This window comes from Sorex araneus, chromosome 3 (genome assembly GCF_027595985.1).
Source record: "Sorex araneus isolate mSorAra2 chromosome 3, mSorAra2.pri, whole genome shotgun sequence".
Lineage (NCBI taxonomy): Eukaryota > Metazoa > Chordata > Mammalia > Eulipotyphla > Soricidae > Sorex > Sorex araneus.
The window spans coordinates 93,332,466-93,355,582 of NC_073304.1; the positions used below are offsets into that span (position 1 = coordinate 93,332,466).

General features: G+C 39.6%; 1 protein-coding gene across 1 annotated transcript in view; it reads right to left on the reverse strand.

Moving 5' to 3' along the window:
• Positions 1-23,117, reverse strand: part of FBN1 (fibrillin 1) — a 263,339-nt gene that overhangs the window by 216,565 nt on the left and 23,657 nt on the right. Inside the window, exon 3 of the mRNA XM_055132062.1 lies at positions 257-339. Within this exon, the coding sequence (XP_054988037.1) occupies positions 257-339 (83 nt within the window). The remainder of the gene's footprint in view (positions 1-256; positions 340-23,117) is intronic.

The following is a 23,117-nucleotide window of genomic DNA, read 5'->3' on the forward strand; positions in this document are numbered from 1 at the left end:
ATCAAAATATTCCTATGGTTCTTCTATTCCCTGTCACAAAAATATTCCAAGTGAAGACATTGAATTAAATATAAGTGGTTGACCAAGTTAGATATTTACTAACTTGTATTCAGAGAAAATGGGGAAATCTTTTAGCTGGAAGTCTGTGCTATAAATATACCAATGGTATGCAGTTACAAAGAACTGAAAACTGAACATTTCCAGGCAACCAAAACAATGGAAGAACATGAGAATGGCAGACTGCCTCTTTACTTACGGACAATACACTGATTTCCACCAGGTAAGGTTTTCCATCCAGGACAACAGTAAGCATTATAACGTGATCCACAGACATTGGGTCTGAAAGAAAAACAAAAACATTCAATAAAAAATTACATACCTTTTTTTAAAAAAAGGGAATATATGACCAATGTCAAGAAAAAGTTTCTGAGTCTTAAGACCAGAATAAATCTTTGCAGAGAGAAAAGTAAATTCATGAAACTCAAAGCATGCTTTAATGTTTAGAATACTTAAATATGATGATACAAACAAGATTTTTTTCTTATCACTTTATGTAGTACTTCAGGAAACTAAAACCCACAGACTGAAAATGTAATGCAATCTATCATAATGCACATATTTTTAAAATTTATGTGCATAAAAATGAACTTATATACAACTTATATAAAATCTGTGAAGGCATATGAGTCTAATTTAAACAATAAACTTCCTTTACAGATAGTTAAGAAAGGCATCATAAAAATCATGTTAGCTTTTAAATTTCTACTGATTGAATCTGCATATTTTCCCCCTAAAACCTGACTGCATTCCTTATTTCACCAGAATTGCAGGAATGCAAACTCTGACATTAGTCAGGAATAAAATAAAATATTTTATTTTGTAAATAAAAATATTTACAAACCATGTAAATATTTCTTTAGCCAAAGTTTGGAAGCACAGTTGATACTGGCCTTTGCAAGAAAATAAGGTCAATATCACACTGAATTTCTTGTTTACAGATAGCTCATCACACATCTTGAAATAAAGCCTCCATTCAGAATCCAGATGATCCATAGTTAGTAATTTAGGGAGCAACTTGGTAAGGATCTTGCTTATTCTGCACTGGTAGAGACTAGAACCTAAAACAGAGACTAGAATACAGACACAGACTCCCAAAAAACCATTTCTACTTGGCTGCATCTCATGGTCTAAATATTGATGTAGCTCCTTGAGATCAGGGGCAAGAAAAAGAGGTCAAAAATTTTGCAATCATCATCACAAACTAAGATATTCCAAGTCTTGCTGATAAAAAGAAATGCTGTAGTTCTATGGCATATGTGTAAGATTTTAAAAACAACTGCTAGCTAAAAGCCATGTTCATTTGGGGTGTATCTACCCAGTAATGTGTGAGTATGTAAAACATTTCACATCACAGAATCTCTCACATCCCATCTGAAGTCACAGCTTCAAACACATGCAGAACAGGAACTGAGCTTAGGCATTTGCTTTGTCCTATTCTCCTCTTTGTGTCCCCATGAACATGGTACACTTTTCAGGCAAAATATATACTTCATACTGACTGAGGCTGATGTCAGAAAAATAAGTTGGAATAAGGATGGAAGAGGTAGGAAAAAATAGCCCTAAATTTACATTCAATGGCCCAGGGATCTATCTCAATGATTCGACAGAAAATGACCTGATCAAGATATCTCTGGAGCAATAACACAGCAGGTAGGGTGTTCGTCTTGCCTGAGGCCAACCCAGGTTCGATTCCTCCACCCCTCTCAGAGAGCCCAGCAAGCTACCTAGAGTGTCCTGCCTTCACAGCAGATCCTGGCAAGCTACCCGTGCCATATTCAATATGCCAGAAACAGTAACAACAAGTCTCACAATGGAGACGTTACTGGTGCTTGCTTGACTGCTTTTGGAGCTTTTCTGAGCCTTAGTTTATTTTTCCACATATTGGAATAATGAACTGTCTGTCTTAACATTGTGTGTGTGCACGCACACGCTCACACACGTGCAAGCATGCATGTCTGTGTGTTTCACAAGTATAGTAATTAAAATAATGAACATAAAGAGTTTTGTACATGAAAATGTCAACAGAGTCAATACATATTATTGTAGAATCATCTCCTTACTTAAATTAGTTCTTCAAAGGAATCTGAGATATTAGGAAAGGAAAATTACTTAAAATTACTTAGAATTATAAATCAATAGTTCTCATTCCTCTGTTCCTCCTATGACAAAGTAGCACTCAAAAACTTCAGAGTGTCCAGAACTTTCTAGGGAGACTAAGTTTCAGTAAGGGGTGTGAGGGAAGAAAGAGTAGGGGCCTAGGATGGGGGTACCCTTAACCTTTCCACGCTTCATGAAAGTTCTCTCGATCTAAAATGATGACCAGGCCAAAGTCAACCACCTAAAATCTTCCCCTACAACAGCCTATTACGACTCCACTGGATCCAGTCCAACCCCAAACCAAATCCTGGAAGAGCTTCAGAGGACCTCTGTCTGAGCCTTTGCTGGGTGTCCTGTGGTTGGAGTTCTATGTTTTTCAAACAAAAATCAGGACATGTTGTCTGAGAAAAATGAGTATATTTATGGAGTAACAACACATAATAGGGTGGAAAAAGTTAAGAATCCAGGATCAACCATTTCAGTTCCACCAAGAAAGACACTCAAAATATTTTCCAGGGAATTTGAAAGATCACAGGAAAACAGCTATTCTTTTTTAGTGTACAGAATCAAGACACAAACAAAAATCAAAAGATGGTTCAATTTACAAAACAAATTTAAATAGACATCATATCATGTAAAAATAAATGAAGAGAGATGATGAATAGGGAAACAAATCGAGAGGAAAGATGTGAAAAGCAATAAGGAAATCTGTACATAAAGTAGAGATTTTCATAGTTTTCAGAAAAGGTATCTCTTAATGTCTTCCAGGTGCATATCACATCATGAAATAAAACGTAGGGATGCAAAAGAGTGTATCCTATGACAATACACAAATATACAATTTAATGCTTCACAAAGCAACAGTCAAACTATATTTGCTTTTTAATTGAGAAGGGGCATATAGAGAAAAGGAAAAAATATCTAAATTAAATATTTATTTTCAATGGGAAAAATTTCAATAGCAGCTACTTAAATCTAGACATGGAGGTATAAGAAAGTAGGTGGTATCATGAAGATAGATATGAGGAGAATTAAAATAGAAATAATTATGTTTTCTCTGGTTTGTCACTGTCACAGTCATCCCGTTGCTCATTGATTTGCTCTAGTGGGCACCAGTAATATCTCCATTGTGAGACTTGTTGTTACTGTTTTTAGAATATCAAATATGCCATGGGGAGCTTGCCAGGCTCTGCCATGCGGGCAAGGTACTCTCAGTAGCTTGCTGGGCTCTTCGAGAGGGGTGGAGGAATGGAACCCAGATCGGCCATGTGTGAGGCAAATGTCCTACCCACTGTGCTATCGCTCTGGTTTGCTAAGAAATTAATATCTGGAGAAGTGGAGAGAGTTATTTTGCTTTCTCACTTTGAATGTGGTGAATGCCCATTCATAACTTTATTTTATAAATCTGTGCTGTGCTATTTTGATCATCTTTTAATTTAAAGCAAGAGAATTACATATAAAACATTGTATTTCTTAAGAAAATACCTTTTTATAGTCAAGTTCTTTATGTTGGATTAGAATGAAACAATGTCGTTTTACTACAGTTCACTTTCATTAGATAGCATGCATTCATTTTATTGCAAAGCTTAAAATTCAAATGTGATTTATTGCTTACAACTTTCTCTTTTACATATGTAACATTTAATTAATTAATTGATTGATTTTGGGGGCCACACCCGGTGGTGCTCAGGGCTTACTTCTGGCTCTGTGCTCAGGGGCACTCATGGTAAGGTTAAAGGGAACACATGGGCATATGGGGAGTTGGGGATTAAAACCCAGTCTGATGCATGCAAGGAAAGCACTCTACCCACTGTACTATCCCGTAGACAACCATATAAGTAATACATTATTTAGTTTCAGTTGTTTCTATCAATATCCTCAAACTATGATCATTCTAATATTATTGTCATTTATTTGTTAACAACACCAAATATTTCTACGTCAAGTATCCTCTTGACACATATCAGAAAGATGTAAGTTTTTCCTCTGCCATTTTTGATATTGGGAACTAAAAGAATTCATTCAAAGATGTGTGGCATTTGTTCATTCTACTTACACAGCAGAGGGAAATCAGTCTTATTCTAAACATAAACTAATGTCCTATTTAAGTTAGAAAGCACTAAGACACATAAAGTCTGAAGTCTATATGTCTGATTATTTTCATTATAAAAGATTGGGACCAGAGCAATAGTACATCAGATAGGGCACTTGCCTTACATGCAGCCAAATTTGGTTTAATCCCCAAAATGCCACATGACCCCTGGAGCCCTCCCAGGAATGATCCCTGAGTGCAGAACCATGAGCCAGCCATGAGCACCACAAAGTGTGCACTCACCATCAACAAAGAAAACAAACAAACTAATAAATGTGTTAGCACAAAAAGCATTCAAAAGGACAATAAACCTTTAATAAACAATTTTGATCTAAATGAAAGCGTAGCTTTATACCTCTTTCAAAAATATCTCCTATCCTATCCAAAAAAAAGTAATTTAAATCCTTGAACAAAGGGAAAAGAACTTAATTCAAGGCACTACTGATGAATTACTTTCTTTTTTTGCGATTCTTATATTTTATTTTCTTAAAGTAATTCACAATAGTTCATTACATATAATAATTCAAATATCCACCCAACCAGCAGGCATCTTCCAACCACAATAAGTGGGAAGTGTGTGAAGGTTGTTAATTTCATTCTGGGACCATTTAAGCCCATATATAAGAGTATACAAGCAAGTATGTTAAAACCAAACACATGTGTGCTGCTTTAAGTACATCAGTGGGCTAGAGTATAAGAGGTTGCACAGCCGTGAATGCAGTCCCACGTTCTAGGAAATACGGCATTGCTCTCTTCCAGGAGCTTTGCTTTATAGTCTCTGGGTCTTGGCTGTTGATGAGATTACATGGCCCCAGGGACAGTTTGTGGATGTGGCTGCCAAGCTACTGGAAAACTGGGGATCTGGGTGAAGGAGACCCAGTCCTGATCCAAGCAGGCTTGGAGATCTCAGCCACGGGTCCCACATACCTGGGTTCTCTGCCGGTTCCTTCATACGTGAGGCTCACCCGAGCATGTGGAGAATGGTCTTGGGCATAGCTGTGGCTAAGTTCTGGAGGTTTTCGGCTGCCGGGGTTCTGCTTGGTGCAGGGAGAGAAACTCTATGCGCCCCCCACCTAGGGGCCCCAGTTAAGACAGTCTGGCTTGGGGTTGGGAATTCTGCCATGATGAATTCTTCATAGGAACCCTTTGAGCTAAGTTTGTTTATTATCATCTTTATCACTAAAGGAACCCTGGCTTTGGGAGGTCAAATAAACTAGCCAAGGTACTGGGCTTGGAAATAGGGAATGGGGATGAACTCAGGAATCCTGACTTTAGAGAACCTGCTTCTAACCCAGGTACTTCTAACCAGCAGACAGGTACTTAGAGGACAGTGTGGTATTTCACCTGGTGGCCTGAGTAAGCAAATTTACCAAACGCCCATCAATAGACCAAAGATAGAGCAGAAATTATTTCTGAGTGTATTCTAACACTCAAAGTAAAATAATAAATAAATGTATAGTATACTTCACCGTAGTATGTTCATTCTTTTTAATTGCTGTTATTATCTGTAACTTCTCTTGCTTTTAGTATTACACTCTTTAATAACCCAACTCCAGTTGAGCCCCAGCAGGCTGAATATTTGGATCCAGTTCAGACACAGTACTAAGAGATTGTGTGGGCTAGCTAAAGACCCTCTCAATAGAGCAAACAGCTGGGCCCTACCATGTCTGACCACATCATTGCAAGAATTGGCCTCTGTGCAAGACATCTGCAGTACGTCCACATTCTTTAGCCAGAACCCACTTCTGCAAGTCTGGCCTCTCCTACAACAAGACAGCCTTTCTACTTCCTATCCCAAGTGCAAACTCTTTCAGACAAGATCGGGATAATAAAAGAAAAAAGCTCAGGAGGGCTCTTATTTCACATGCAACAATTGCTCAGGCTGTGAAATTATTAAATCCTAGAGCAAAAAGAATACTAAGTATCAGGAAAAGTTAATGAGCTTGGCTCTGCTCCATGAGTAGCCTGCCTTTTCTTTTCTTTTATAACTTGGGGATAACTAATTTTTAAATCCTCCAAACTGTATACCAACAGAAAAAGGCATGTCTCCACATAATGAAGGGTGCCCATTGCCCATGTCTCAAGGAAATCTCCTAATAGCCCCATTAGCAATTTTAAATAACAATTTTTATTGTCAAATGACATCATGAAAAAATATTATACTACAAAAATGCCTGTATATAATATAAGAGTGTGTGCATGCATATAGTATACCACATTATAAATTTAGTTCTTTGGCAACTTTTTATCAAAATAAAAAGAAAATCCATGAGTACTATCTGAAGAGAGCTGGAGTGATAACACAGGGGCTGGAGCAATAGCACAGCGGGTAGGGTATTTGTCTTGCACGCTGCTGACCCGATTTCCCCATCCCTCTCCGAGAGCCCAGCAAGCCACTGAGAGTATCTCGCCCGCACGGCAGAGCCTGGCAAGCTACCCATGGTGCATTTGATATGCCAAAAACAGTAACAAGAAGTCTCACAATGGAGGCCTTACTACTGCCTGAGTGCTACAGTGCTACTATCTGAAGAAGGGGTGCACTACTACTCCCATCAACTTTGAAAATACCCCTTTTGCATTAAATTTAGTATCTGTATTCTGGCCCTTTTCACTGAAGGCAAATGTCCCACCTCCGCGTGATTTGAATACCACATGTGACTGTTCCAGCCCATCTGCCAGTCACAACAACTCCAGTAATGAAACCCCAAGCCCTGGTAATAAGAACAGCTTCCATGGCTTCCTCGAGTCTCATCTGGGCTCTCCAGACCCAGGGACTCCATTCTGGATTGTCTGAGTCAACAGTGGCTAGGACACAGAAAATTCTGGTTTCCTTCTATAAAGATCCAAGTCAGCCAGCTATTCTAAACTACTTCATGAAATTTTTCTTAATAAAAATAATGTCTAAAGGAACAGAGAGAATAACAGTCCATATTCTGGTTTCCAAGAGCACTACATACTTCTTGCTTTTTGCTTTGTCCATCTTTAGTGAATTAGTAACATTTCTCTTATTTCTCTTTTCCTACAACGCCAACCTGTTTCTCTTTCTTCCTCCCTCACTACTCCCTTCTTCCCTTCTCTTCTGCCATATCCCTCCTTTCCTCTCTCTCTCTCCCTCCCTCCCTCCCTCTCTCTCTCTGTCTCTCTCTGTCTCTGCCCAAATTCAAAGTATTCAAGATCCTCAGTTCATCTTCCTGTGGAGCAAATATAATCTCTGCTAGGCACACAACAAGACAAGAATATAGACATAGACATGTACACAGAGAGTGCTAACCAAATAGGTAAAACCCAGACATCAAACTCTGAGTGGGGATAAAATAAAATTCAGACAAAAGATATTTAGCCTCATGAGCCAGAGTCAGCTCAAAGCAAATTATCTGGGCTTTGACTGGATGCTCAAAGCTGCTAAGATCAATCATTCATTAAATTTCATTTTACTTCTGTAATGATACTTAAACTCTCTAACTCCATTCACAGGTCTCTTGTCCCAACCCTGGTGTTTCATTGATGGGCTAATATCAAGCTCTTTTCTCTGGGCTCCCTGTTTCATTCTTACAATGTAATTAAATAGGTTTTTAGGTTAACCATGTTTATTCTGTTTCCCTGCATGCCAGAGATAGATTTTCACCTTCCATAAAATAGTACACATGTCACTATTAGCTTCCGATCATCTGCAAGTAGGGCGGCCTACCTGCCCACACTCACATTCCCATTACTCTCTACCATCTCTTTCTCACTTGTACCCATGTCCCTCCCCATATACACACTGAAATAAAACTTCATTTATCTTTATAATAGCTTTTTTGTTTGTTTTTCTTTTTGAACCACACTCAGTGGTACTCATGGGTTACTCCTGGCTCTGCACTCAGAAATCACTCTTGGCTATGCTCAGAGAAACATAAGAAATTCTGGGATCAAATCCGGGTCAGGTGTGTGTGAGGTTAGCACCTTACCTGCTATACTATTTCTCCAGCCCCTTTATACTAGCTTTAAAAACTTTCTCTTTTAATCATTTCCCTTTATAGCGTTAATTCTTATTCCTGTTTAATCCCATTCACCTTTCAACCTTTCAACCTACCAGCATAATTTCAGACCTACTTCTTATAACCCCCTGAAGATGTACTAAAATTACATATATTTTAAAGTTATTGTGTCATTGTCATCCCGTTGCTCATTGATTTGCTCTAATGGGCACCAGTAACGTCTCCATTGTGAGACTAGTTTTTACTGTTTTGGCCTTGCCAGGCTCTGCCGTGTGGGCGAGATACTCTTGGTAGCTTGCTGGGCTCTCTGAGAGGAATCGAACCCTGGTCGGCCGCGTGCAGGGCAAATGCCCTATCCGCTGTGCTATCGTTCCAGCCTGTTTCATAGTGGGGTGGGGAGATGTAGGCTTCTTTCTTGGTAAGAAACTGTTAGAAGTATGACTGGGGTCAAAAATGCTGCTCAAGCTTATATGACCCTACACACAGAGAGGGAGGAAGGAATTCCATTACGGAAAATGCCTGGAAGCAGGGAAGGGTAAGGTACAGGGACAAAATCTTTGTCTTATCTCGAGAGGATTTGAGAACTGGACTGGCCCACACAGGGATACTTATGCGCACCTGGATTGTATGTCTAAATTCTTCTCCCTAAACCCACTCCCATTCTCTCTGATTCCAGGCTAATCATTTTTCATGAAGAGAAACAATATCTATTATGACAAAAAATATCCTATTCAGAAGCATGCAAGAAAATATGAATATAATACCCAATAACTACATGGTGCAGTGAAAAAGATTAACCACATGACCTAAGTAGACCACTTGTAAATGTCACCAACATGGAAAATTAGTCTAACTTTGTCTAGTAGTGGAACTACTATGATAAATTAATCTATTTTAAGGCAAGAATGTTTTAAGCCCATTTGAGAAGGTATAGGACATTAAGTGACCAAGTATAATGGTTTCATGCCTTGGTTATTTTTCTGACATACTGATCATTAATTTATCCTGACAAGTGAAGTAATCAGGGCTGGAGTGATAATACAGTAGATAGGATATTGGCCTTGCATGCAGCTGACCTGGGTTTGATCCCAGGTGTCCCATATGTTCCCCAAGCATCATCAGTAATTCCTGAATGCAGAGTCAGGAGTAACCCCTTAATCTCACCAGGTGTGATCCCAAAACAACAACAACAACAACAAAATTAAGTAATCAATATTAGTATCTGGGGTTCCATTTATTTCTTTCCAAGCCAATGAAGAGTAAACAGTCATATAAATACCTAATTCTACTTATTTTTTTAGCAAAATCAAACGTTCCAACAACAGGGGCTGGAGTGATAGTACAGTAGGTAGGGCATTTGCCTTGCATGCGGCCAACCCGGGTTTGATTCCCAGCACCACATATGGTCCCCCAAGCACTGCCAGAAGTAATTCCTGAGACCAAAGCCAAGAGTAGCCCTTGTGAATCACCGGGTGTGACCCAAAAAGAAAAAAGGAAAAAAAGTTCCAACAATAGGTAAACAAAGGTTTTTGGCTTACAGGTTGGTTTCTATTGCATTATGGCAGGTTGCTGCTACTGATGAAGGGCCTAGATGGAGCAAGGCATATGCGGCCAGTTCCCAGAGACAGTCACACAAAGTTGAGAGGTGGACTTGGAAGCTCTGTCTGAATGTGCTGCCTGGGTGAAGGCTCTTGCCACTGTTGAGTGGGATAACCCACAACACAGTCAGCATCCAAATGTTGCATCAGCAGTTTCATGAGTTGTATGACCTACCCTAAACTGTGTTTAGGTAGGGATGTTGCTCAAAGAAATAAGCAAAAGTGTGGGGACATTGATGGTAGAAAATGTACACTGGTGAAGGATTGGGTGTTGGAACATTGTATCACTTGTACCACTTGTCATCCCGTTGATCTTAGATTTGCTCGAGCGGGCTCCAGTAACATCTCCATTTGTTCCTGTCACATGCAATTTGTGAAAAGCGTTGGAACATTGTATGATGGAAATCCAACTAACCCTGAACCTCACAGTGATTCAATAAAAAATTTTTCTCAGACCATGATGTATTGAAGATAGAAGTTAGTCATGCACAGATGCCGAGAACCAAATCATACACCTGGAAATTAAACAACTCAATGTTGAACAATGAGTGGGTCAGGGAAGAAATCAAAGAAGAAATCAAAAGATACTGGAAACAAATGAGAATGAAGACACTAGCTACCAGAACCTGTGGGATGCAGCTAAAGCCATGTTAAGGGGAAAATTTATGGCTCTGAAAACATATCTCAGGAAGGAAGGGCCAACATAAATAAGCTGACCTCACAGCTCAAGACCTTAGAAAACGACCAACAAAAGGAGCCCAAACCAGGCAGATGGAAAGAAATAATAAAACTTAGAGCAGAAATCAATGACATGGAAATCTAAAAAACAATCTGAAAGATCAATAAATGTAAGAGCTGATTCTTTAAGAAAATAAATAGGATTGATAAACCATTAGCAAGACTTACAAAGAGAGAGAGAGAACTCTAATAAACCAAATCAGAAATGAAAAGGGGGACATCACAACAGAAACCAAAGAAATTCAAAAGATCATCAGAGACTACTTTGAAAGTCTGTACACCACAAAACAAGAGAATCTAGAAGAAATGGATAAATTCCTAGACTCCTATAACCTCCCAAGACTGAACCAAGATTATTTGGAATACCTGAATAGACCCATTACTACCAAGGAAATTGAAACTGTAATCAAAAGTCTCCTCAGAAACAAAAGTTCAGGTCCAGATGGATTCACTAGCAAATTCTTCCAAATATTTAAAGAGGACCTATTGCCAGTTCTTTTCAAGATTTTCCAGGAAATTGAGGAAACAGAAACACTCCCAAACAGTTTCTATGAGGCACATATCACCCTAATACCAAAAACAAACATAAACACCACAAAAAAGTAAAACTACAGACTGATATCTCTGATGAATACGGATGTGAAGATACTCAACAAAATATCAGCGAATAGAATCCAACAACTCTTCAAAAAGATCATACACAATGACCAAGTGGGATGCAAGGATGGTTCAACATTCGGAAATCAATCAACATAATCCACATATCAATAAAAGAAAAGATAAAAACCATATGATCATATCAATAGATGCAGAGAAAGCATTTGACAAGATCCAGGACTCGTTCATGATGAAAACTCTCACCAAAATGGGTATTGAAGGGAACTTCCTCAATAGAGTCAAAGCCATCTACCACAAGCCTATAGCAAGCATTATCCTCCATGGGGAAAAACTAAGGGCCTTCCCTCTAAGATCAGGGAAAAGATAAGGATGCCCACTCTCACCACTTCTGTTCAATATAGTACGGGAAGTACTTGCAATAGCGATTAGGCAAGAAAAAGACATTAAGGGTATCCAGATAGGAAAGGAAGAAATCAAGCTCTCACTATTCACAGATGATATGATACTATATTTAGAGAACCCCAAATCCTCTACTAAGAAACTCCTTGAAACAATAGTCTTGTATAGTAAAGTTGCAGGCTATAAAACCAATACCCAAAAGTCCATGGCTTTCTTATATGCAAATAATGAGAGAGAAGAAAGTGATATGAAAAAAAGCAATCCCATTCACAATCATGCTTCAGAAAGTCAAGTACCTCGGAATCAGCTTAACTAAGGAGGTGAAGGATATATACAGAGAAAATTACAAAACATTACTTCATGAAATAAAAGAGGATACAAGGAAATGGAAACATATCCCCTGCTCAAGGATTGGCAGAGTTAACATTGTCAAAATGGAAATACTCCCCAAAGCATTATATAGATTCAATGTGATCCCTATAAGGATACCCATGACATTCTTCAAGGAGGTGGACCAAACACTCCTGAAATTCATATGAAGCAACAAACTCCCACGAATAGCTAAAGCAATTTTGGGGAAAAAGAAAATGGGAGCCATCACCTTCCCCAACCTCAAACTCTACTACTAAGTGGTAGTAATTAAAACTGCATGGTACTGGAACAAAGGCAGAGCATATACCAATGGAACAGAGTTGAATATTCTTACACACACCCTCAAATATATTATCATCTAATCTTTGATAAGGGAGCAAGAAATGTGAAGTGGAGCAAGGAAAGCCTCTTTAACAAATAGTGCTGGCAACACTGGACAGCTACATACAAAAAAAAAATGGGCTCAGACCTATACCTAACACCATGCACAAAAGTCAGATCAAAATTGATTAAAGACATCAACATCGGAGCAGAATCCATAAGGTACACTGAAGACAAGGTAGGCAAAACCCTCCACAACATTGAAGCTACAGGTATCTTCAAAGAGGACTCACCACTGACCAGGCAAGTGGAAACAGAGATAAACAAATGGGACTACCTTATACTGAGAAGCTTCTGCACCTCAAAAGATACAGTGACAAGAATACAAAGACAATCTACAGAGTGGCAAAGGATATTCACCCAATACCCATTCGATAAGGGGTTGATATCAAGGATTTACAAGGCACTGGTTGAACTCCACAAGAAGAAAACATCTTACCCCATCAGGAAATGGAGCAATAAAATGAGCAGAAACTTTCTCAAGGAGGAAATCCGAATGGCCAAAAGGCACATGAAAAAATGCTCCTCATCACTAATCATCAGGGACATGCAGATCAAAACAACAATGAGATACCATCTCACACCACAGAGACTGGCCCACATCCAAAATAACAAAAGCAACTGTTTTTGGTGAGGATGTGGGGAGAAAGGGACTCTCCTTCACTGCTGGTGGGAATGCCAACTGGTTAATCCCCTTTGGAAAATAGTATGGACACTTCTCAGAAAATTAGAAATTGAGCTCCCATTTGACCCAGCAATACCACTTCTGGGAATATATTCCGGAGATGCAAAAAGTATAGTAAAAGTGACATCTGCACTTATATGTTCATTGCAGCACTGCTCACAATAGCCAGAATCTGGAAAAAACCCAAGTGCCCGAGAACAGATGACTGGTTAAAGAAACTTTGATACATCTACACAACAGAATACTATGCAGCTGTTAGAAAAGATGAAGTCATGAAATTTTCATATAGATGGATCAACATGGAAAGTATCATGTTAAGTGAAATGAGTCAGAAAGAGAGGGACAGGCATAGAAAGATTGCACTCATTTGTGGAATCTAAAGTAACAGAATGAGAAACTAATACCCAAGAATAGTAGAGGTAAGTACCAGGAGGATTACTCCACAGCTTGGAAGCTGGCCTCACATGCTGGGGGAAAAAGCGGCTCAGAAGGGATCACCAAGCAAAGGGTGCCTGATGCCTACTTAATACCTCTATAGCAAACCACAACACCCAAAAGGAGTGAGAGAGCAAAAGGGAATGCCCTGCCACAGAGGTGGGGTGGGGTGGAGGGGACATGGTTGGGGTGGTGGGAGGGATGCTGGGACCACTGGTAGTGGAAAATGGGCACTGGTGAAGGGATGGGTACTCAATCATTGTATGACTGAAAAGCAAGCATGAAAAGTTTGTAAGTCTGTAACTTTATCTCACAGTGATTCGCTAATAAAAATGTTTTAAGTAACCAAAAATAAATAAATAATAAATAAAATTTAAAAAGAAAAGGAAACAAGACAAAGAATTAAAAGGTAAAGTACTGAGGTCACTGTATACAGTGTACACACACAGTGTAAGGAAGCTAAGAAAAGAGAATACTACAAAGGCAACTGCCTAAATCTGGGAATTCATTTTAGACTGGTTGCACATTGAAGTAATTGGAATCTTTCAAAGTTGAAATTTGTGCATCTGTACTTTTCTTTAAAAAGCAAAGGAGAATTTCAAGTCATGAAGTGCGCTATAACAGGAAAGTAAATGTCAAAGCAAGACCAGCATCATGGGTGTAAGTCCCTTATCCTGACACTACTGAATATCCCAGCACGTCTGCTTCTGGTTCTCTGGATTCAACAGCATTGACAACACAAGTCAACACAGACTCGTGAACCACCCTCTGCCTCCCCTAAATTCCTAGAGGCAAGAATTTGGCTAAGTTTCAGTCATAGTTCGCACTGGATCCATTTCCCTCTAGGAGAAGGGATCTGTTTCTGCCCACCAACATTCAATCTTGGTTGATTGTATAAGAGGGAGTCCTATTTTCTTATACAAATGTGGTGGAAGGTGTACTTGTTTATGAAGTTGGAACTTTACTATCTGATACTATAAACAAAAACTTCTGTTTCCTCCAAGCAGAAAAAAAAAGAACACTTCTCACTTCTGATCTCTCTAGTATCTAAGATTGTACCAAGACAAGGATGGGGAACATCAATCCCACAGGCTAAGACTGATAAAAATCATGTGATCTGGCACTAGTACATGATGGAACCAACACATGTGTTTCTTGTTGGCTTCCCTTTGCCCATTTACCTGTAGTGGATGATCTATGAATGATGTTATAAATGTCCCTTGGAAGAAAATAGTGCTCTTCAAGCATCCCTGATCTAAGAGGATTTTCTCAATGACACCATGCAAACATGCAATGCTTCTAAAGAATTGCTTCCCCCAGAAATTCTCGTTCCCTGATCTTGCCCATGATTTCAAAGACCAGCATGCCATTTTCTTTGAGATATTCACTCCCCATACTCAAGCAATGCAACGGAGTACCTTTTTTTAATCTTTATTCATCTTTTATTGAATCACCATGAGATAACACAGTTACAAAATTGTTCATGATTGAATTTCAGTCATACAATGTAGCAACAGAGGACTTTTCCAGCTGGTGTGAAATATTATAAAAATTATTGAAACACAAACAAATATGCTAAGTAGGTGATCCAGAACCTGCATATCAAGAAGAAGCACTGAATGAATCTATGATCTCACAAATCCAAAGTTTCCCTTCCTTTTTTCCTAAAAATTAGGGTTTGAAGGCAAGATTCTCACCAAATTGCCAGAAATTCTCAAACCAAGAATTCTGTCCAGAGAGATATTATCTTCTGAAGGTACTGGCAGCCCCAGTAAATGCAAGAAAACCAGCCCACAGGGTCAGACTTAGGGAAAGAATGGAGTCCTTCAGGAACTTGGAATATTTCAAATAGGGGTTCAATATTCTAGTTCCAAATACTGGCAGCTCCCAGTTGACAAACAGGTAAGGCTCCAAAATTTCCTTTCTATATTAGTATTTAGAACTGGGAATGGCTTTTCCAATAGAAACAACTTTAATAGGTGGTGGTTTGGTCCCCAGGCTAGTCAAATAGTTGTCTCTATCAGCTCAAGAGGCTACTGTAGGTTGGCACGGGAACATAACCACAACTTCAAATGTTGTTTCTATGGGAAAACACATTCCACAGCAGACAACCAGAGGGAAACTTGGCCACTGGAACCCGTGATCCCTGAAGCTATAGTAAGCTTCCCAGTGAGCTGCGGTTTCACTGCACACCTTAAACTAGGATACTCCCACAGTCCTGAGAAAGCAGCCAGATCTGTACCTTTTCCAGCCCCCGCTCTAGTGCCATCCCTCACCCCCAACACAACACCACCATTATAGCCAATGCTATCTTTAGTCCATTTAAGTCTATCTACTTATATTTAAGTCTATATATTTAAGTCTAAATAGCCAATGCTATTTAAGTCTATAAAGTGGGGGCTTTAAGAACTAGAAAGGAATTGGATAGCCTTATCATCTATGTTCCCAGTTTCCTCTAGAGACAAGAAGAATCTGACCCACAAGCAAGTATGCTTCTGAAGTTGGTAACCACTGCTCAGCATTCAAGGCTTTGGTGCCCCATCTCCAGAAAGCGTATCTTTCACATGCAGCAAGGAAGCAAACCAGTTCTGAAATTCATTTGGTGGCATTTCAGATTCCTTGAAACCAAATAACTGCCCTTTATTGTACAGTGTGAGTTCCTCAAAGATTTACCTTTCTAATCCCAGAAACGAGAGCAAAATCGGAATTTTAAAGGATAAGCAAAGAGTTAGGGTTTCCTCCAGAGAAGTAGTATAGGGATAAGGTGCTTAATTTGCATTGTAGCTGGCCCTGATTCAATCTCCGACACTGTGTATAGTCCCTGAGCACCACCAGAATTTATCTCTGAGCACAGAGCCAAGAGTAAATCCTGAGAACAGCTGGGTATGACCCAACCTCCAAATTTAGGATTTAAAATGTACTTCCACCTAAGATAGCACAAGTTAGAGAGAAATTGGTCAGAATTGTTCATATTTAACTGAAAAGGAAAATATGTTTTTAAGAAATAATATAGAAATGAAAAATATAGTTATTAAAAAATTAATATCAAATCATCTATTTCTAATTTTAAAATTTAGAGTTGGGATCCAGAGAGATTATACAGAAGTTCAGGTGCTTGCCTTGCACAAGCTGACCAAATTTAATACTTGGTATCACATATGGTTCCCTGAGTACTGCCAGAGTAAACTAGGATCACTGCCAAGTATGACTCCCCCCAAAATAAATTACTGTATCACTGTATCACTGTCATCCCTTTGATGATCAATTTCCTCAAGCGGGCACCAGTAACATCTCCATTCATCCAAGCCCTGAGATTTTAGCAGCCTCTCTTTACTCGCTCTTCCTAGAGGTGCCACATTGGAGGATCTTTCAGGGTAAGGGAATGAGACCCATCATTGTTACTGTATTTGACATACTGAATACACCACAGAGAGCTTGCCAGGCTCTGCCATGTGGGCAGGATGCTCTCAGTACTTTGCCAGGTTCTCTGAGAGGGAGAACTAGGCTATAAGAGGTCTTGGTTATGCACTTCTGGGAGCTTTGTTTTATAGTCTCTGGATCTTGGCCATTGATGGGATTACATGGCGCCAGGGGCAGTTTGTGGGTGTTGCTGCCAAGCTACTGGAAAATGGGGGATCTGGGTGGAGGAGGCCCAGTCCTGATCCGAGCAGGCTTGGAGATCTCAGTCCCAGGTCCCACACACCTGGGCTCCTCTGCCGGTTCCTTCATACGTGAGGCTCATCTGAACATCTGAAGAGTGGCCTTGAGCATGGCTGTGGCTGGGTTCCAGAGGTCTTAGGTGCCAGGGTTCTGCTCGGGGCGGGGAGGGAAACTCAACTCGCCCCCCTCCGAGGGGCCCCAGTGAAGACAGCCAGGCACAGGGGCAAGAGACTCCCCAAAATAAATAAATTAACAAAATAGAATATAATTTATATATACTTTTGAATGGGGCTGAAGAGATAATAGATGGGTTAGGGTGCTTGCTTTGTATTCCAACAACCCTAGTTTGAATCCCTAGCAGTATATATGGTCCCTGTGGCACTGCCAGGGGTCATTTCTGACCACAGAACCAGAAATAGTCCCAGAGTTTTAATTTAAGTTCCCAAGAGAGAATGTATTCCCTAATAACTGATTTGCATATATTTTTGCATTATTTAAAGCCACTGATTTATAGACTTAATAGATAGCATTCGCCATAATGGTAGTATTGTGCTGGGGGTGAGGGATAGCAGCAGGCCTGGGGCTGGAAAAGGTACAGACCTGTTGTTCCTCAGGACTGTGAGAGTATCCTGAGGTTAAGGTGTGCAGTGAACCCGCAGCTCACAAAAACAGATTTCTGAAGATGAATCTTACAAAGTGTAGCACTGTAGCACTGTTGTCCCATTGTTCATCTATTTGCTTGAGTGGGCACCAGTAACGTCTCCATTGTGAGACTTGTTGTTACTGATTTGGGCATATCGAATACGCCATGGATATCTTACCAGGCCCTGCTATGTGTGGGCGGGATACTCTTGCCGGGCTCTCTGAGAGGGATGGAGGAATCGGACTCAGGTCGTTCATATGCAAGGCAAACACCCTACCTGCTGTGCTATCGCTCCAGTCTTTACAAAGCATATTAGAATAGAAATGCAGTGGTAAAAGAAATCTATTTTAGTGTCATTCACTCCTATAGGTTGGTACTTCTGTTTCTGAAATAACTTCCACATGTTCAGTGTCTGGGGGTGTGGTGGGTAGGGAACAGTGCAGAGATTCAAAATGTCGAATTTTGAATTCTACACTCAAAATTCAAAATTCAAATCCTACTCAGAGCTGTCATTGGAATGTGTTTTGTATATATACTCAAACCTGAGTGTGTCTTTCAAAAAGTAACTTCAATAAAAACCCAGAGGGCTAAGCAGGCAACTATCTGTCCCAGTTTAGGAAGACAATGAGCTGTGTAAGAGCCAGTGTGACCCTGATGATCTACAATTTCCTCAGCTTTAGGTCATTGTGATTTAATTCAGAAGGCTGGCAATGTGCTGACCATTTCACAGAGAATGCGGTAACTCATTCCAACTGCCATCGAAGTTCTTCTGTGATGTCCAATCCCAAAGATTTCCCTCTCAGCCTGAGTGATGACATCACCTTCTCAACACCTTTCGAGTTAGGAGGAAGGTGTGATGACACTAATGTTATATGCAATAATTAAGCAGAGAGGCTGGAGTGATAGCACAACGGGTTGGGCATTTGCCCTGCACACAGCCGACCCAAGTTCGATTCCCAGCACCCCATATGGTCCCCTGAGCACTGCCAGGAGTAATTCCTGAGTGCATGAGCCAGGGGTAACCCTTGTGCATTGCTGGGTGTGACCCAAAAAGAAAAAAATAAATAAATAAAAACAAATAATTAAACAGAGTGAGTGCTTAACACCAAGACAAAACTTCTAGAGTGACAACTCGTGAGAAAAAGATGATTCTGCGGTGACAGAGTCAAACAGAGCAACATTCTACTTCCTAACTTACCTGAAAAGTTTCCAAATCTCCAATGTCTTTCCCAAAGAAAAAGGTCTATTCTAAGAAACTGCTGGTTTACCTAGGAGTTTGACAGCAGGGAGTAGAAATACCTCAGATCTCAGAGTAGGGCACACAACTTTCACTGACATGAAAATCACATTAAAGAGGCAAATATGCACACCCCAGACACCATGCACATATGCACACACACCATTAAGCCCCACAAACAGAGCAATAAGCTAGTAGACTAGCTCTTACCATATCATTCTTTTCCCAAGGGGTTCTGGATACACCAGTGTTTATAGATATTTTCATTTGAATCACTAAAGCTGTACTCATTCCTTTTCTTTTTTGAACATTTGGAGGTTTTATTAATATCATTATGTTTTATAACATTGTCACTGTTCTCCCATTGTTCATAGATTTGCTCAAGCAGGTGCCAGTAATGTCTCCATTGTGAGACTTGTTACTGTTTTTGGCATATCGAATACGCCATGGGTAGCTTGCCAGGCTCTGCCATGCGGGCAGGATACTCTCGGTAGCTTGCCAGGCTCTCTGAAAGGGATGGAGGAATCCAACCCGTCTCGGCCACTTGCAAGGCAAATGCCCTACCCACTATGTTATCGCTCCAGCCCATTTTATAATGTTATTAAATTATAACATATAATAAATTATAAATTATATAATAAGTTTTATTATATCATTGACTATACATCATCGTACAAGATCAAGCATATAACATAATGGTTTGACTTGCATATATTTTGAAATGAACTAAGTTTAGTTGGAAGTTCCTATTTCTTATATTTAAAAAGGCCACACCTCAGAAAGCAATGCTAAGATTAAATAAGAAATATTGATGTTAGAATATCTGATTATATCATTTGCTTTCCACCCGTAACTTTTCTTATGGCCTTTTCCCAAAACAGCTCAATGCAAGGATAACAGTAGGTATCTCCATTTTGACTCTTCCAAAAGATCTTGGAATGAAGGGAGAGGAGCAAATCTAGCTGAGTTATATCTTTCTTTGTCTGCACCATCAAGTGCTAGAAAACCTGGGCAAATTTTATTTCATAATTTTTAATCCTTAATATTATATATTAAATAATTTTTCACCACTCTTTAAAGTCATGAGTCACTGCAGAAAAAATGTAGACCTGGTAACATTCTAGGTATCACCATCTGAAGCATTAAGTATAAAAGCAAAACTAAGTGTGCTACTAATAGTATTAACACACAAAAAGGAAATGAAAGGATACAGACACTCCAATTCTATTATCACAATAAAGTCATGCATCTAAACAGTGATAATCAATGAAAACACAAAAACAGAAACTAACACACAAGTTGTGCCTCCTAAGGCAAGTATATTCAAAAATTACAAAGTTTTCACACCAAAAGTTGCCTTTGAACTGGATTAAGCCTCTAACTCTAAGTAGCAAACCACAGCATTTCTGTGGAATAAAGAAACTTAATAACATTCCCACCCCTCTATCCCTTGCAGGGATACAGTCACATGAGACTCAAACTACACCAGAGACTCCAAGTGCGGTCCTAGGAGAGAACAGTATTGGTTGATAACCCTATATATTACAGATCTATAAGAGAAGGTCCTTACACTGGAACATAAAGCATCTCAATGCTTATCTCATCAAGAAAGTCTTTTTCTACAGCATATTCCTGTGATCACTACAGTCAGAATCTTCATGAGCATCACAAGATTGTGGACTTACCCCCACCCCTAGGGTCAGGCATGTGTGCAAGCACTACAATTAAAACAGAGTTCAGGCCTCAGGGAGCACCTTGGCCAAGAAGCAAGCACCACACTCTGGAGTGAGACCCCCCATATACAACACAGCTGTGTAGGATAACATGGTTTGTCCTTTCTGCCTTGCCACAGGGAGCTTAGGTTTATTCACACATTCACAGTACTACCTACCTAGGCACTTCCTTCCTCTGTTTTTATCTGTAACCTCTTTGTGCTCTATTTCCCCAACCGGTCAATTACCTTTATCTCCTAATCAGACTCTATTAACTTGCAAATACTGCTTTTCTTCTCTCCTCATGTTCTTGCATAGTTAATTCAGAGCAAAGTCCTTTTTGTATAGACACAGGAAGACAGTTAATGCTATGCCTTTGTAACTTGGGAGTTAACTGATTCCAAATAATATTCACTCTGGGGCATCTGTTTTCTTAACTTACACCTCAGTTGCCCTTACTCCCTAGCACCCCAAAAGCAGAGTCCCGACAAGAGACTGGATGGACCCAGGGCAAGCTGTGAACTACCCTGGCATCAAAATGGGCCAGGCCAAAGCGCCATAATAATTAACTATAAGTTAAGAGCAAGGTCATGGACAAATTCTGTCATGATCCAAAAAGTATCAACTAGATTAGGACCCTGCTAGGGTTGGGAAAGATTAATCTGGCCTGAGCACTGTAGTCTGGGATCTATAGTGAGATGTCCTTAGGAGACATCCTACAAGCTTAATGTATCTCTTACTGTGTCCATACAAAATGACTATTATTAAGAAGTAAAATTAAGCTGCCTGTTTATATGATTATTGAACTAAGGAAAGAAGAAAAACCCCTAGGTGTTATTTCACACTTGAGCCAGATCTCCTGGCTCCAGGTGATCAGGAAGGGCCTTGATATGTTGACTGTGCTACCAGACCTAGATTTGGTTGCTACCCCCAATGCTGGGAGGTTGAGAGAGACTAGAGAGAGATCAAGGCAGCGAGTGGGAGTGCAGAGAGATGAGCGAGGGAGATAGGAGGAGATGGGACTGAGGGGCTTAGTGAGATTGGAACAGGCTCATGGGGAGAATGCAATAAACAGCAACTGATCGCCAACCAGCCTGGCCCTTGTTTCCTCCTTCATCCACCTATGGCATCAGCCATCCGAGGTGGGAAAGTGGCGAGAGACCACAGAACCACAGGCATCAAGAGAAAGCTGTGGGATTCCTAGTCACTTGGTGATTACACACAGCTGAAATATAGGAGCACCAAAGCAAGTACTTTGGCGTGCAACTATCAGTCATCACAACAAACAACAACAAAGGGAAGGAGAAAGAAGAGGTGGTGGGTATAAGAAAGTATTGGTGTACAAAATAATCAACTGAGCTACAGAATGGTCTTGGGGGCATATCATATTTACATTTAATCACATTCTACTCATCCATCTCAGCATGGACTGACAACAAGTAACCTATGAACTGGTATTATTTTGTGGGTTTGGTATAGGTTTGGGGGCCATACCTGGCAGTACTTAGGGGCTGTTCCTGGCTCTGTGTTCAGAAGTAGTCCTTGGCAGTGCTCCGAGGACCACGTGTGGTGCTAGATTTGAAGTAATGTAGCCACATGCGAGGCAAATGTCTTACCTCCTGTGCTCTCTCTCTCTCTGGCCCTGGACTTGCATTTTAAATAGAACTGCTCCATACTATGCAAACCAATTTCTTCAATAAATACAAGAGTGAAGAAAGTCAAAGACAAAGATATATCTAAAACTACTTAAGAGACAAAACAACCAATTACAAAATATGGAGTTTATTTGAATCCTGATTTAAACAAAGTACAAGTAAATAAACAAAAGCCATAATCTAAACAAGGGGATTTAAATACTCATTCGGTATTTGTGGATATTGAAATATTAATGCTTGTTTTTAATACAATCATGGTATTGTGTTTATGTTTCTTAATTATTCCTTACTTTTTACAGATACATAGTAAATTGCATGATTAATTAAATTATTTTTTGTGAACTTTCTTCAAAAAAATTTATGGTAAGAGAAAGGTGAATAAAAAAGATTGAGCATTAAATAGTAACTGCTGGAGTTGGAATTTCATTGTTTTATTCTCTCTAGCTTTGTATATATTTAAAATTCCCAATATTAAAATGTTTTAAACAATAAACTTGCAGCAATGTTTGGCCCAGTTCACCCTGAGATCATACTCTCCTACATATTATCATGACACCTAATTTTTGCTTTCTGTCTTCAAGCACTTGAAAAGCCACTTACATCTATTAAGCAACTCAACATTCTTGAGAAGGATGGGAAATTCCATGTAGAGACAATCCCAACATGTTTACTGTCATTAAAAAAAAAAAGTAGCAGGATTAGCCAAAAAATTTCAATGAATCCCAAGTATACTGCTACTAAAGAACATGAATGTT